The 16,909-nt window shown below is 37.0% G+C and overlaps 1 protein-coding gene across 1 annotated transcript in view; it reads right to left on the minus strand.

The window, feature by feature from the left end:
- Positions 1-8,224: 8,224 nt before the first annotated feature.
- RRAS2 (RAS related 2) overlaps positions 8,225-16,909 on the minus strand; it is a gene marked incomplete at both ends in the record, with an annotated part of 70,283 nt that continues 61,598 nt past the window's right edge. Inside the window, 2 exons of the mRNA XM_084249150.1 lie at positions 8,225-8,312; positions 10,155-10,273. Coding sequence (XP_084105276.1) covers positions 8,225-8,312; positions 10,155-10,273 — 207 coding nt within the window. The remainder of the gene's footprint in view (positions 8,313-10,154; positions 10,274-16,909) is intronic.

A 16,909-nucleotide genomic window follows, 5' to 3' on the forward strand; every position in this document is an offset into this window, starting at 1 on the left:
AAAATGTTAATACAAAAAAATTCTCCAGGTCAAATTATTTCTGTCACCTAAGAAATAGCCCAGATATTTCAAGCAATAGCGTAAAGGAGTTACACATTAAAGTGTACCAAAACAATCAGTACCCTTTCCCCGCAGAGTTAAATACTTATATCCTAAAGATATGGACACTGTTGTCCAAACAAAACTAAACAAATGTTTGATGCCTAATCCCCACACAGAATGACGGAAGACATAGACATTCTCTGTTTGATTATTAAGTGCTATTAAATTTAGTAAGAGTTCATTTTATTTTTCATACTGCCCAAAATAGGGAGAATGAAAGAAAATAAATTCGTCCCCTTTGAAAATGAGATACAGGGCCTCCCTGGTGGCGCAAGGGGTTAAATGTCAGCAATAGGAAGCTGTCCATAGCCTCTGCAACAAGAGTTTGATCCCCAGCCCAGGAGCTAACCCACATGGCACAGCAGACCTCTACTGTCTGGCCCGCTGCTCCCTCAGCAGTGTATTTCAGTCAATCTGCCTCTGTCTTTGGGGAATCCTCTCACCTCCACCACCCTCCTCCCCCACCTCTGGCCTGCACCGCAGCTCTTGTATGCATAAATAAATATTTCAAAAAAAAAAAGAAAATGAGATGCTACAACAAACTATAAATAGCAGCTGAATCTTAATGAGCATGAATATAATTCTTTAAAGCCATTGAGATCTCTGAGCAAAAGGTCTGTACTGAAATGTCAAATTTAAATAATGGCTTCTCTGCTTTAGAAACACTATTGGTTCAGAAGGTTTTGTACACTCTGTAGGCAGAGAGGAAGAAGCTGTCTGATAGTTAGGCACAAAGAATCTGGGTTCAAGCCCCTCTATACCCTTGAGTAGCTCTGGGGCTAGTTAGTTTACCTTTTCTTGGCCCTAAGGGTTGACACAAGCTTTCTTACAATTAAGGATTTCTCTCTCTACCCCACCACTCAATTTAGCCAGTTCTCATATTAAGAGCAGTCCTGATGGTACCCTAACATAAGAGTCACTGAAAGCCAGTTTACCTGCCCCTCAGTCTCTCACTTCTCCATAAACCAGTAAATGCTCACTTTGTGTTAAAGCTGGCTTCAGTTGCATTTCTGTCACTTATAAATGAAAATGTCCTGACAAATATAAAATATGCATGCAGTACTTCTATCCAGCTATAATCAGAGCAAACTGTAATTTCAGACTTTTCATTTAACATTCATAATGTCACAGCATTCATTAACATTTTCTCATATTGCTCTAAATTCTTCCGAAGACTCAGAATATGTTCTTAACTACTTCCTGGCTTTAGAATTGATTGGTAATAGTTCTATTTTAAGATTCTGTGTTTAGGGTCTCCCTGGTGGCACAAGGGGTTAAGACGCAACTTATGAAGCTTTCCACAAACACTGCAGCACAAGTTCGAGCCCCAGCCAGGGACCTACTCACATGGCACAGCAGACCTCTCCTGATGCCCACCGCTCCCCTCAGCAGTGTATTTCAGTTGATCTGCCTGTCCTGTTCCCCACTCTGGTGAATCCTCTCATCGCCCCCATCCCCTCACACCTCTGGCCTGTATCCCGGTTCTTGTATACATAAATAAATAAACCTTTAAAAAAAAAAAAAAAAGAATATCTTAAAAGATTCTGTGTTTGAACGGTTTTCTTTACTCAAGTTAGTATTAGCAAAAGGCAAACATCTTAACAGACTCCTTTACAACACTCGAGAGTTTGTAATAGTAAAGATTCTTTTTTTCCCCAAATGTTGGCATGCAACTCCCTCTGGGTAATATTAACCTGGAATTTACCAGTCTACCTGGGAAATCAGAAGGGCCCTTGTAAAAATACCCAAATCTCTCTCCTGCTCCTGTATCCACTACATTCCTGCTACTCAAAGCAAGATCTACAGCCCAAGAACATTAACAAAAAGTTCATACCATCCTACAATGAGACAAATACGGAAGGCAAATTTAACACTGCCACAATATTTAAGAGTATGATTACTTTTCTAGCAATTCCCTTTTTTTTTTAAATTACATTTAGCAAATGGGACCAGTCCATAACAATGGAGATTAACTGACCCTTCACCACAGACATTCTGAAGCACTGCATTATGTCATTCTCCCTCACTGGTCAAAAAGAGAGGCATGCCTGCAAATCTTAGACTGTGAATTTCTCAGATGCTTCATACCTACACAGTATGCTCCTTCCAGACTTGTATACCTATAGATCTACGCTTAAGCTCCCCATACTGGCGCTTTGTCTCATTCCTCTAACATTTTACCTATCAAGCAAGATACATGCCCCATCACCCTCTGGTTTTGCCACAGAATTTCCCAGATTAGCAGCCTACTTCCATTTCCTTGCCTTCCAATCACACCCAACTCACTATAATCGAGTTCCCATAAGCAGATGATTAAAATAAACCTTTCTAAACCATCAAGAACCTCTAAACAATCACCACTATCTCTACTGCACCCATGCACAGCACCCAAATCTTTGTACCATCTCCTTGGCTTCTGGGATCCCCCGGCTCTCTCCAGTTTCCGAGTGCTTCTCTCAGTTTTTGCAGCCTCTTGATCTTCTACAAATGAAAATGCTCATTTTCCCCGAAATTTTACCTAACTTGGGCCTTTTCTCAATCACACTTGTTACTTCAATCCACTCCCATCTCTTTGATCATTAGCTCAAAATAAACTCCCAAGCTACACTTTCAGTCCTGGCCTCTGCTTTTGAGTTCCAGCCCCCACTCCCCAAATGCCTACTGGACTAACCCTGTATATAAGTGCCACGATTGCCATATATTTCTATCACTAGAATGTTGCCTGTGCTCCTTAGTCATTCACCAAATTACTTTTCTCATATGCCAGGCACTCTGGGTAAAGCAACAGACACAACTGACGTGGTTATTCCTCCCAGCACTTACAATATGGAAGAGCAGGCAGGTCAGATGAGATACAACAATCACAGATGGTAAGTAGATAGAGGACAGTGTGATCAAAGAGGGCTCTCTAAGAAGGGGGCATCTAAGCCAGGAGCAAAAAGTACAAGAGGGCCAGCACACAGTGAGGAGTATAGATACTGGTTCAAGTGCATTGAGATGACATATTTTAAGAAACAGCATTAACATTTACTTCATAGTCTGAAAAATATCCCTTTGGTTGCATTGAAATAATAGCATTGTGGGGGCAAAATGGAAATAAAAGACTACTTCAGAAGTTGTGCAGTAACCCGAGTGTGAGGCCAGAGAAACTTAGATAAAAGTGCAGAACAAACAGAGACAGAACTCACGGTCCCGAAAGTTTTTTACCTGGCCACGCTTGTCATGTGGACTACCACTAGATTGGATCCAAACATCCCCGGTTCAGAGCTCTTGGTGGTTTTCTGTTACTTACAGAAGGAATATCCTATTTAAAGCCTGTCACAAGGGGAGCCAAGTCTACTTTACCGCTCCGTTTTCCCACTGCACTTGACATTCACATTCCAGAACACAGCCTACACTCTGCCAACTCTGCCTTTGCCCAGGCTTTTCCCCAGTCTCTCCACCACCTTCTTTTCCTCTCCTCCCCATCTCAAATCCTACTAATCCCACCAATCCAACAAGCTCCAGCTAAGCACCACTACTAACAGGTAAGAGTTTGAAAGTGATCACTTTATTATTAGTGCCTCCTACTAATTTGCCAGTTACCCATTCAAAGGGACCATGATGTACAGGAATGGGAAAATAAGACAAGTGCTGATGAAAAGATAGAAAAGGAATCAGCTAGATCTTATGTATGACCTAGTTGATAAAATTTTAAAGGCCAAAGAATAAAAGGACCAATTTCTATTATAAACTCTAAAGTCCCAAATTTAGAGAAATATTAATGCAACATGTAAGTCAATAGGACATAATGTCCACCCCTGGAATACTGTATATCCGGAAACAAACAACACAGGGAGCAAATTCAGAGGGCAGAAATTCACGACTATTTAGAAAACTCTGCTTGAAAGATTTTCCACATATTTAAAGAGACATAAGAGATTCTAAAGGGATGTAATTCTAAAGGGATGTAATTTCAAATGCTAACTGGGCTATTTCAGAGCAGGATTGGGGAACCATGGACCGAAGACCAAAACAGCCCACCATCTGTTTTTATACAGAATGGTTTTTACAATTTTAAATAATTGGAAAAAATTTAAAAATAAGATTAATATTCCATAACACATGAAAATGATATGAAATACAAATTTCAGTCTCCACAAAATAAGTTTATTGGAACACAACCACGCTCAGTCACTTATACATTGCTATGGCTGCTTTAGTGCTACAACGGCAGAGTTGAATAGCTGGGACAGAGACTATATGGCCCACAAAGAGAACATAACATTTCCTATCTGGCCTTTTACAGAAAAAAACTGCCAATGTCTCAGATAGAAAAAAAAAATGACCACATGGGTGAGAACTATCACGCCATAAAACTTGCCATTTTTATGAGAAAAGATGTCAAGCCAGAAGGCCTCCCCAGTGGCGCAGCAGTTGAGCGCTGGGCTGCGGGACTGCCCACAGCCTCTGCAGCACCGATTTGATCCCAGGCCACCGCAAGGGTCACACATGGTGCGACAGACCTCTCCTGCCGCACCTGCTGCTCCCCTCAGCAGTGTATTTCGTCAGTCTGCCTGTTCTGCTCCCCACTCTGGCTCTGGTGAATTCTCTCACCCTCCCGCGCTTCTGACTGTACCCAGTGCTTGTATAAATAAATAAATAAATCTTTAAAAAAAAAAAAAAAAAAAAAGATGTCAAGCCAGAGATTAAGAAAGACAAGGCTATACCTGTGATTATTTGATGTAAATCAAATGAGAGATTTTGGCTTCCAATCCTGCTGGAGTATGGGATTTATCATTCTACCTCAGACAATTAGAACGCTGGACTAAATATGTGAAACAACTGTTTTCAGACACAGGATACCTAGCAGCACAGGACTGTAATCCCTGATGAAGAGAAACAAGTAAGGGAAATCAGTAGATAGCCCTGGCCTTCTCCCTGGAGGCACATCCAGACTGCAGAGGAGATAGGGGATTCCAAGCAGCAAAAAAGACAGACGCTGGAGATTGGGGAACTTGAAGCAGCTGAAAACTGCAGAACAAAGTTCTGGAGGGGTGAGGGCTTCGCAGAGAAAAAAGCTCCAAAAACATGCACAGGGCCAATGGGTCTTTGCAGAAGGAGCTGTGAATACAATGGTTTCCCCAGAGCTCACAGGAAGCTGGGAATCCTCAAGTTCCCACTAGCCAAATTAAGCAGTCCTTACTGATTACTCAGGACATTTGGTACAGACCCAAAAAGGCAAAATTATCCCAAGAAAACTACAACTTGAAATGAATGAAGCCTAAAAACATGTCTTGAAAGGATCAAACTCAACTGCAAGTAAATTAACTGCTTACCAGAAAATAGCCCAATAATCTCCAGATGAAGAGCAAAAAATCTAGGCACCCAACAGCATAAATATGCAATGTCCAGTATTCAATCAAAGCTTAACAGATCTGCAAAAAAAGCAGAAAAATGTAACCCATAACTAGAGAAAAACCAGTCAATACAAAACAGATCCAAAAAATATAGAGATGATGGGATCAGGAGACAGGATATTAAAGTAGCTATTAAAGGTATATTCAAATATTCGTAGAAGCGCTCCTCAACCAAAGCTCTCCCCAAGAGAATAAGCCCTACACAAGTTTATCTCATATCTCTCAAGGATGGTGCACAGCTAGTACTATTCTAGATGCATACAAAAGAAGTGGATTCATTACGCACAACAGATAACGCATTTGACTCAATTCTCTAGAACCAGTTGAGAGGGGCAATAGAAGAGAAATACAAAATACAAAAACATACTGAGAGATATAGAAGACATAAAAAAGAACCAAATAGAACAAAGAATAAACATACACACACCCCTGAAAAGTAAATATTCAGCAGATGGAATTACTATCAGATGAAATAATTGCAGAAAAGGTACCCAGAACTAGAAGATACAGAAATAAAAATTACCCAATAGTGAAGCACAGAGAGAGGGGAAAAAAAAAGTAAATTGAGATAACATGATTTAACTTATAGGCTGCACTGCTTTCAATCAGTACTAACAAGGATATGTGACAGTGCCATAGTATCGAAAGCCACAGGATAGGGGGCTCCCTGGTGGCGCAAGGGGTTGAACACAGCACTGTGAAGCTATCCGCAGCCTCTGCAGCATGAGTTCGATCCCCAGTCGGCCAGGGAGCTACCCCATGGTGCAGCAGACCTCTCCTGTCTCGCCCGCTGCTCCCCTCAGCAGTGTATTTCAGTTAGTCTGCCTGTCCTGTTCCCCACTCTGTCTCTGGTGAATCCTCTCAACCCCCACTCCTCTGGCCTATACCCCAGTTCTTCATTGTATAAACAAAATAAATAAATCTTTAAAAAAAAAAAGCCACAGGATAAATATTTTAGCTTCCTGAGCTAATGTTAATTAGGATTCAAAGACATTGGTGTGCTTTGCCTCGGCTGTTTCAGGGCTTGATCCTCTAAGGGATTTATGTTTAAATATTCCCCTCCTCTCTCCTCTACAGTTGGGATTCTGCACGTTTGGCCAGGAGCACTTCACAGAAAAAGTTTAAATAACACTGCTTAATATTGAAGAAATCACTAAGAACATCAAGCCATTTCATTTCATTTCTAGTTCACCTGCGGAATGACCAATATTGATTTTTAGATGCAAAACCTAAAGTTTTGTTGGAAAAAGGCACAGAGTTGCTACAATACATTCCCTCCAACACTCCTGCAAGAAACCACCAAAATGACAAGTCATCAAGCATTATCTTGTGATAGCAGATCAATTTTAATTCTAGCACCTGAAGCTATACAAGGGCACGCTTTACAAAACCTCATGGACCTGTTGTACACATTCAGTAAAGTGACAACTGTGCAATACCACTTAGCATCTCAACATCAAGAACATACTTTTGAATTGTTTAAACACAATCCACGGAATTAAAAACAAAATCAGAAGCCACCCACAGTTTTACTAATCCTTAATGAAAAATTTGACACTTACTACTTGATAGAACAGTCAATATCTAGTAGGGGATACTGAAAGTGATTTCAGATTCACATCCTGTTGTACTCTATTGTGAAGGTTTCTTGAGAAAATGTGACTGGCCGAAAGTGGGCACAAATGGACCAGAACAGTAAGTAAAGTTCTACCACAGTTTCTGCAGTTTTGCTCTTTTTTCTGTCAGTTAAAAGTGAACAGTGAGAATTAAATACTTATCTTTACATATACACAAGGTATGCTGTGAAAGCATATTTGCTTACAAACATATAAAAATACTTGTTAACTAGTTTGATAAGAAAATAATGTATAAAAGTATATAGCAAAAAGATTAATCATCTCTGACCCTGGAAAGATCAATTCCATATTTTATATTACAAACAAAAACAGTTTTAGTTGTTTGAATCCCTTATCCAGAAATACTTGAAAAGGAAGACAGAAATTATTTACTTTTCCTCTCAATATGGCTGTGAAGATACTTCAATTGAAAAACCAAGACCATCGAAACGCCTAAGTCCAGAATGAGTTCAAATATTTGGCCACATAGAATATCATCATCTTAAAAGCAGAAATAATGATAAAGACTTTATAAGCAGGTTTTAATCTATAAATACAATAGGCATTTTGGTATTTTGGCTACTAGAAAACAAAGACTGTAGCATCAGTAAAGGTCTGAGATGTCTCACGTTTGTGGATTTAATTCAGTGTATTTCAGGTTAACTAAAATTGACATCAAAATTTTTAGATAGGCAAAAATTCACATTTTAAAAAAACTCCCTATGCTTCTATGTAGAGAACAGTAGGCAATAGGACTCCAGAAGTTAAAAATTATTTCACAACCTGTGACTTAGGCTTGTCAAACAGCTACATTCCAAAACTGATTTTTCTCTATTAAAATGTAAGCCCTTAAATAAGAATGTCTGTGTATATACATATTTTAAAAGAATCAAATAATCTTTGAAGCAGCCTTAGTGTTACCTTTAAATCTGTCTTGAAATGACCATAGGAGTAGCTCACAGAAAGGATTAGCCAGCTTCTGGTCTAAGGCTACCATGGTGATGTATGTCTAAGGCTAGAAAGGTACCAACAAGATGTAAACCATAAGGAGAGAGGGGGAAGATGAGGGCTTTTCCTGGCAGTTGGAAGCTAAAACTCAAGGGATTCTTAGAAAATGACACAATGGCAGCCTTTATTGTCTTTTTCTTTCCGTGTTGGTTCTGGTGAAGGAGGACATTCCTGCTCTTGAAATTTCCTGTAAGACAGAAAACTCTACATGTAATTGCCTTCTTGGAAATGAATTATTACAAATGCAGGTTATTTCTGGACAAGTCTAGTTCATAGGCTTATGTTTTTCAGGGTTCAATTTCAAGTAATCAGTCAAAGCAAATCTTTGGGGCGGGGGGAGGTACAAATCCTTCAACATCAGCATAAACCCAGCAGTCCGAGTTTCATTAATGTTGAGTCCTGAATCAGGGAAGATGCTGAACTCAGCAACTTGTAAGTTCTCATTCCAATCTGAGATTCTGTTAACTCTAAGGTGTACTTAAGGATACATATCCATGACTGCAACATGGTAAAAATTAACCTGGTAAAGTATACAGTCCCTATCCTTGTCCTGAAAACTTACTAGCTACCAGTCTTGGTTTTTTTGAAGGGAATAAAAAAAAAATCTTTTTTATAGTTGCCCTGTGAATAAAGTAAGATCTTTTTATGTTTCAATGCGTAACGGTACATGGCATTTAAAAAGCCTCCAGTAAGTTATCTCTATAACTCACTAGGCAGCACATCAGTCTCTCAATCTGAAAAAAGTCTCCACTACTCCTTCCTCACTCTTGACTAACAGATATGGATAGATTCTGAGGATCAAAATCAAGGACAAATTTTTAAAAGGCACTAAGAAGTACTTTAAGGCACTAGTTCATCAGTGTGTGAACATGTCTATGTACACATTAAAATATATGTAACATGAAATTTACCATCTCAACCATTTTGAGGAGTACAGTTCAGTGGCATTAAATACATTCACCACATGATGCAGCCAGCACTACCATCTACCTCCAGAAATCTTTTCATCTTGTAAAAGTCAAACTGTATTCATTAGATATAGCAGAACTCAGATTTTTAACAAATTATTAAAACCAAAAAATAATCTTCACCCCCCCCCCCGAAGAGAGCGAATACCTTGCCAAGGGGCTATAAAAAAATATAATAAGCCCATAGCTCAAATGTCAATTATATACACGATTAATACAAGCCCACCCTATATGCCTGTGAAACCATCTAACTAGCAGAGAAACCAGTAGATCTAGAACGTGGAGGGTGAGGTAGGGGCCAAGATGTGAATCAATCAAATGAACCCCACCCACTAAAGCAAGTCACTCTTCCTCACATACCACACACACAGTAGCTCCAGCCAACCTCACCCATCACTTCAAACTTCCTGGAACCCATTAACACTTTCTGAACCACAGGGGCCTCTGAGGCCAGCTAAGAGAAAAACCTGTAATCTGGGAAACTATGCTTCATGTCCAGGGAAGTGTGAAAACTCCACTGCAGCCTACTCATGACCTGGGAGGAACTGGGCAAGAAGCAAGGCTCTGGAATTAGGTACTGATTCAAGTCCTGGCTCTGCCATTTAATACATCTGAACTTTACACAAGTTATTTAACCTCTCTGTGCCTCATTTCTCTTACCTGCAAATGAGGATAAAAAGAAAGTGCCTAGCTTCTAGGGTTGTGTTGAGGATTAAATGTGATGTAAGTAAAGCTCACCAGGGTATCTAGCTGGTGTCATCACCTCTTTATATCACCATCTTTGGAAGCTACATATATTCTTTTCAACCCTATGTATATCCTCTACCTCAGTATAATTCAATTAGGTTTTATATAAGGAAGTAGCTGGAATACTGTATGTATGTAGTTAAAAATTTTAATATGCCACATGCATTAGCCTCTAAAACATAACCCCTCCTACTCTCTCTTACTGAAAACAGTTAATGGCATTTTTTTTCTCACTTAATAGTTTTTAAAAGTACAGTGTGATTACCCATCAAATTCAAGAAGTTAAAACAAAGATCCAGAATGTGTTTGCTTACCTTATAACCCGGACAAGTTCGTGGAAAGCTTGATCTACATTCATTCTAATCTTTGCTGACGCCTCCATGTATGTTACCTTAAGTTGTCGTGCTAATTGCTGTCCTTCTTCCTGTGTTATCTGAAATTCCAAGAATTCTGTGTGAGATATAGTATTAACATGAAGAACTGCTCCATCTAATCCCCAGCCACAGACGACACTGTTAATCCAGTCCAACCCAGACTATTTTATCAAAAGATGAAAAGAGACTTGTGCTCAACATGAAATGATGGCCACCTCCACAGAACTCAGAACAAACTTAGGACACAAATCGGAAAGAAAAGTACAAAGTGCTATCAGTCTACAGATCAGGTAGTCGGGGAACGCTTCCCTGAGGAAGGATATTCAAACTAGAGTCAAATAAAGATTATGGAGTTAGTCAGGGTAGGGTAAGGAAGCATTCCCAACCAAGGAAATGGCAGATGTGAGAGCCATGAAAGTGGATGGACTTTCCAAGCTCCAGAACCTGAAAAAGCCTACCAGGGCTGGCATAGAGCATGCCAAGGGAGAAAAAGGCGAGAGGTGTGGCTGAAGAGGAGGGCAGGTCTTAAGAGCCCAGTCGATCATCTTCATCTCTCTATTCCACAGTAATGGGTACACAGGAGACATTCAGTATGTGGTGAAAAATGAATAATGAATAGGATCACAAGCCCTCACAGCACCTTCCTTACATTAGGAGGTGAAGGGTGATAGAGCTGATTGACAAATCAAATGGTAGGCTAGAACAGGAAAATACTAATGGAATAAGTAAATGCATATATTTCAAATGTAAAAGGTGTGAATGGTGCTACTGACCTAATTATTAAACTAATTTATATTCACATTCATACAATGAGGCTAAAAATTGTATTTCTAAAAAAAAGACTTTCATTACAGTCATTACCAAAGGTAAACACTTGCAGAAAAGTCAAAAAGACAGTACTTACTTAGGAACCTATAGAGGCACATTCTTCTGGTCTTTCCAGTGATGTACATTTCTCTCTACAGAAATAGGGTAACTTTTGTATATTTCTCTTAATTTCTGGAAATAGGATAAACTCCCTTATATCTAGACATTCTTTTATAAAAGTGATGGGGTTTTCTATATAAACAATCATGTAATTTGCTAATAAAGATAGTTTCATTGCTTCCTTTCTGGCATGGCTGACTTACTTCTTTTTCTAGCCTTATCTCACTGCCTAGAACCATCAGTACAATGACAGCAGTGGAGAGAGGGGTAGGTACTTTTGAGTTGTTTTTAATCTTGAGGCAAAGCACTGTCTTTCCCCATTAAGTATGCAGTCAGTTGTTGGGTTTTATCGTAGAGGCCCTTTTATCAGATTAATAAAGTTCTGCTTAAAAAAAGCTTTTATCAGGAATGGATATTGGATTTTATTAAATGTACTTTTCTGTTTCTAGAGATCATATGATTCTTCATTCTTAGTCTATTAATATGGTGGACTACATTGATCCATTTGGTATGCCAGACCAACACTGTATTCCCAGAATAAACTTTACTTGGGTGATGATACATTGTCCTTTTAATATGTTATTGAATTCTATTTATTAAAATTTTATTAAGGACTTTTAAATCTATGCTCATGTGAGGTAATGGACTATTGTTTTCTTTTCTTACTTTTTTTTCTGGCTTCATATAATGCACTGGAAAGAATTCTTTCCTCTTCAACTTTCTGGAACAATTTCAGCAAAATCAGTTGGGTAAAATTCACCAATGAATCCATCTGAACCTGGAGTTTTCTATTCTTTTTTGTTTGTCTTACATGAGCTTTGGTATTTTCTATCTTATAGCTTGTTGTCTTTATTGGTATGAAGTTGTTCATAGAATTTCTATGTAATTATTTAAGTATCTGAAAGTCTGCAGGTATCTCTTCCATTACTGATATTGGTAAAATGTGTCTTCTTTACCTGATCATCCTGGCTAAATTGATTACTGTGATCTTCTAAAAACCACTTTTTGGTATTTATCTTTCCCATGGTTTTTCCACTTTCAAACTCATTGATTTCCAAACTTATCTTTATTATTTCCCTTGTTCTGATTACTATTGTTCAGTTTGCTTTTTAAATTTTTCTTCTAGTCTAAAACAGATGCTAAAGTCATTGAATTGAGACTCTTTTCTAACATAAGCATTAGGTGCTATAAATTTCCTTATATATGCTCCTTTAGGAGCACCCTAAAAATTCCGGTAAGTTATCTTTTCATTGTCAATCAATTCATAATATTTTGTAATTTCTTTTTTTTTTTTTTTGTATCAAGGGTTATTTAGAAATATGCTATATTTGGAGATTTCCTAGATATGTTTTGTTATTTCTATTATTGATTTCTGTAATTTCTGGTACTGATTTCCAATTCAATTCCCCTGTGGACAAAGAACATATTTTCTGACTAGAATCCCTTCAAATTTATGGAGATTTGTTCTATGATTCAATCTCATTTAAAAAAAAAATAAATATGTTCTGTTGTTGTTGGGTCAAGTATTCACTAAATGTCACTTAGGATAAATTGTTCAATAGTGTTGTTCAAGCCATCTATATATTTACTAAATTGTACTTACTCGGTCAATTCTCTTTGCAGTTTTTTTCCAGTTTTGCTTCAAGAATGTGAAATTGTTACTAGCTCCCATGAATGTTTGGGACAGTTCTGTCCCTTTGATGAAGTAATCCACTTATTACAAAACGTCTTTATTTTTATTAATATTCTTCAGTCTGAGATCTACTTTGATATTTATATATCCATTTCAACAGTCTTTTCATTGGTGTTAGCATGGCATATTTTACCTTATCCTTTTCTTAACCCATTTGTATCTTTAAAATTTAGAGTAGATTCTAGGGTCTTGCTTTCTATTCTCTTCATCCAACCTGACATCTACCTTTTAATTCAAGTGTTTACTCTATTTACCATCAATGTGATTGATATAGCAGATTCATCTTGAAATTTGTTTTCTGTCCATCCATGATTTGTTCTATATATCCTTTTTCTACCTTCTTTTGGGTTAATTATAATGTTTTTATGATTCCTTTTATGTCCTTTGCTAGCTAAAGAACGATATATAGCTAGTATGTTATTTTAATGACTACATTAGAGTTTATAATACACATTTTTTACTCATCACAGTCTAATTCAAATATTATACTAATTTATATAAAATAGTATGTTTCTCCCTCATACTTTTTTTACTGTTACCACCTTTTATTTAATCGCCTATGTTTTAAAGAGATCTAAGTAATAAAAGTATTTATATTTACCCACATAACTGCCATTCCTGGTACTAGTACTTTCTTTCTTTGTATAGACCCAGATTTTCACTTATTATCATTTTTCTTCAGGCTGAGGACTTCATTTCACATTTCTTGTCATGTAGGTCTGCTGGTAATAAATTATTTCACCTTTTGTGTACCTGAGAAAAGTTTTTATTTCACCTTCATTTTGAAATAAAGTTTAGTGGGTATTGAACACCAGGTGAAAGTTTTTTCTTTCAATACTTAAAAGATTGTTGCTCCACTTCTTCTGGCTTGATTCACTTTCTCTGAGAAACAATGATGGCTGATGTCATCCTTGTCTTTATTCCTATGTTTGCAAAATATTCTTTTTTCTCTGGTTATTTTCAAATTTTCTCTTGATTACTAGCTTTGAGTAATTTCATGTGATTAATGTGATACAAGACAAAATGCTGTAATTTGCATTATATTCCATGTGCTCAGGGTTTGATGAACTTCTTAGATATGTGCATTTGTAGTTTTCATTAAATTTTGAAATTTTTTATCACAACTTCTGTTAATCCCCCTTCAGTGTATTTTTCATCTCCAAACACTGTAGTTTTAAAGTTCTGGAAGTTTAATTTTGATCTTTTACATCTCAACTTAACCTTCAGTTTTTTCTCTAGCTTCTTGGACATATGGAAGATGATAATAATAATACTTGTTTTGATGTTTCTATTTACTCATCTGGGTCATTTCTGGGTCCATTTTCATTTGTTGTTTTTTTCTTCTTATTATGGGTCCTTTCTCCTGCTTATATTTAGATGCTTGCTAATTTTTGAGGGATGTCTGGGTACTAGATTATTATCTGTTGGGGACTAGATAATTTGTATTCCTGTATCCTTAAATTTTCTTCTGGAATGCAGTTATTTGGACAACCTAATACAACAAGAATTACAAGGTAATTCTGATCAGAAAAATTATTTCTGGTCCCATCTAAGTTTAAGGTAGTGTTCCCTCTAATTTTTTCAGGCAATTTGCTCTCCAATTTCAGATTTCATTCCTAAAATTCAGCAACTTCAATGTGATAGCATTAAGTTATTACATAAATATATATACATCTACGAGTTACTTTATAATAGTTTATCCTGTTGTGTTACAAAGGGTAGCAGATAGATTTTACAAAGCTCTGGTATATGCAAGTTTATGTAATTTTTAAATTTACCCCACCTCTCTTCAAAACAACAAATATACTATCAGGATTATGATTTTGAAATATCAATCCAATCAAGCAAGCAATTTACAATAATGTAAACATGTAAGGAAAGAATGCTTCACAGAACCATCCATTTAGAAAGAAAAATTCCTATTTTAGGAAAATTTGACACAGGAAATTTCTTCCTACAAAAATATCTCCATGTTGTCACAAATTCCGTTCCTTTATCCTGGAATGTCAATCTTTTTTCTCCCAAAGCTATCTCTACTTAATTTGTTTCTCACTAATAGCTCAAGATGCAAGCAGTTGAAACATCCCCAAAGTGTTAATGCTGTTTTAGAACAGCATCCCAGAGCTCCCAAAACACCCTCTGACACACCAGTGACTTAAAGTCTTAACAAACCACACACCATTTTGCTGTCTCATTCTCCCACCATAAGGACCTTTGTAGCAAGGGAGTAAGGCAGATTTGTCTATATACACCCAGAGCCTAAGAAAAGCTGTAGTAGTTAACTAAACAAGTATCTGAGCAAATAGAGACCAATCAAATAAATGTCTTCAAGTAACAGAAAAGATGTTAAGAAAAATTAAAATATTTGAAATCAATCTCTATAACTTACTTACTTTATTGACATAAATTTGATATGGAGAGGGAAATAAAAAGGCCCTTAAGAATTTTGCTATTTGTCTTTATGCTCTGTCACTCTTCAAAAGGGCATCTTACCCTCCCCTTCCTCCATAATGTAATTCTGCTAGAGAGGAACAGCAAATGACCTATTTTTATACCTAGTGGGAAAAATTAATGAACAGTCTGGATGATAAAACAATCCCACTGTGAAGGCTGTTTACATGCTTCATTTATTTATTTTTAAAGGATAGTTTCACATCACTGTCTTCCAGGAACTGAGGTCAGCAAAGTTTATAAACACATTTCTGCTCAAGAACTCTCTAAATATAAAGCTGCTTTGGAAATCACTGGTGTAGTATAATTTTTAATAATGAAATAAAAAAGTATCATTACCATCAAAGCAAATAAAAATGAACAAAAAGGATACTATATGGAACAAAGCCAAAGCAAGTACACACACGAGGATTTCCTAGAGGTTCCCTGAATTAGAGAATTTTATAAAGATACCAAATACTGACAACACCTTATCTCCTGGATATTCTGATTTGGTAGATCTAAGTCCTACACAAAAATGTTTTGCTTAAAACAACCAAGCCAAATCTGATACAACAAATTCACAGATCTATATATGGGAACCTCTAGTGAGACTCAGTGAACATTAGTGGAAATTCACAAGAATATGGACATATGCATATACTGATATAGCTATTCTATAAGTACATATCTGGATGGATGGATGGATGGATGGATGGATGGATGGATGGATGGATGGATGGATGGATAGATAGATAATCTCCAAATACAGAAGAGCAAAATGGGAACAGGAAAGCAATTTTGTCTGAAAAAACTGGGCTTAATAGGATAGACCACAATGTTGCAATACTTACTTAGAAATATAATGAGTTAATTAATAACCTGAGTTTACAGAAGCAAAATGTGTTTTGTTTTTAAAAAATATCTATTATGTAGAATCATCATATTGATGTCTTGTTCACTGATGACCTGATTCATTCAGCAAATATTTAATATTTAATGAAGCTTTTATTTGTTGTGCTACTAGGGTCAGAGCATGAACAAACTATTAAGTCCTTATGGCACATACATTCAATGTTATGAGCCTTTTAGATACAGACAAGGCACAAGCAGGTAAAGCTGGAAGACTGTTACTCTATTACTTAAGAAGGAGGGATCCTTTTCTCTAGGAAGGTGCAGGGGCACACTGAGGGTCAAAGAAATAACAGGAATGGGAGTTAGCAAGCCTAGGTATCTATTATTAGTAGTACTGTATAATGGGTTCTTTTCTTGAATTAGCAGTGGCCACTAATAATTAAGCACCAATAATTACTGGGAAGCTAAAATAAGCCATGAAGGAAAGAGGGGGATAAAAACAGAAAGCAAAAACAATTCCTGTCAATTCTAGACAGGGCTGAGTCAAGCACAGGGAACTTGAAATCAGATAGATCATGAAGTCCACAATCCAAGCTCATACTGTATTAAATTTCAGAATTAATGTGCTGTCATACTTAGCTTTATATTTTTGCAAGGACAAGCAAATCATTTACCTACATTTTCTTACTGCACCTCTGATACGATAAACAAAATGATTAGTGTTTCTCTAAGGAGCCAGATATGTGGCAACACAAAATAGTCATTCTAATTCTACATATCTCTTTTCATT

Source organism: Talpa europaea, assembly GCF_964194135.1.
Source record: "Talpa europaea genome assembly, chromosome: 1".
In the NCBI taxonomy this organism is placed as follows: domain Eukaryota; kingdom Metazoa; phylum Chordata; class Mammalia; order Eulipotyphla; family Talpidae; genus Talpa; species Talpa europaea.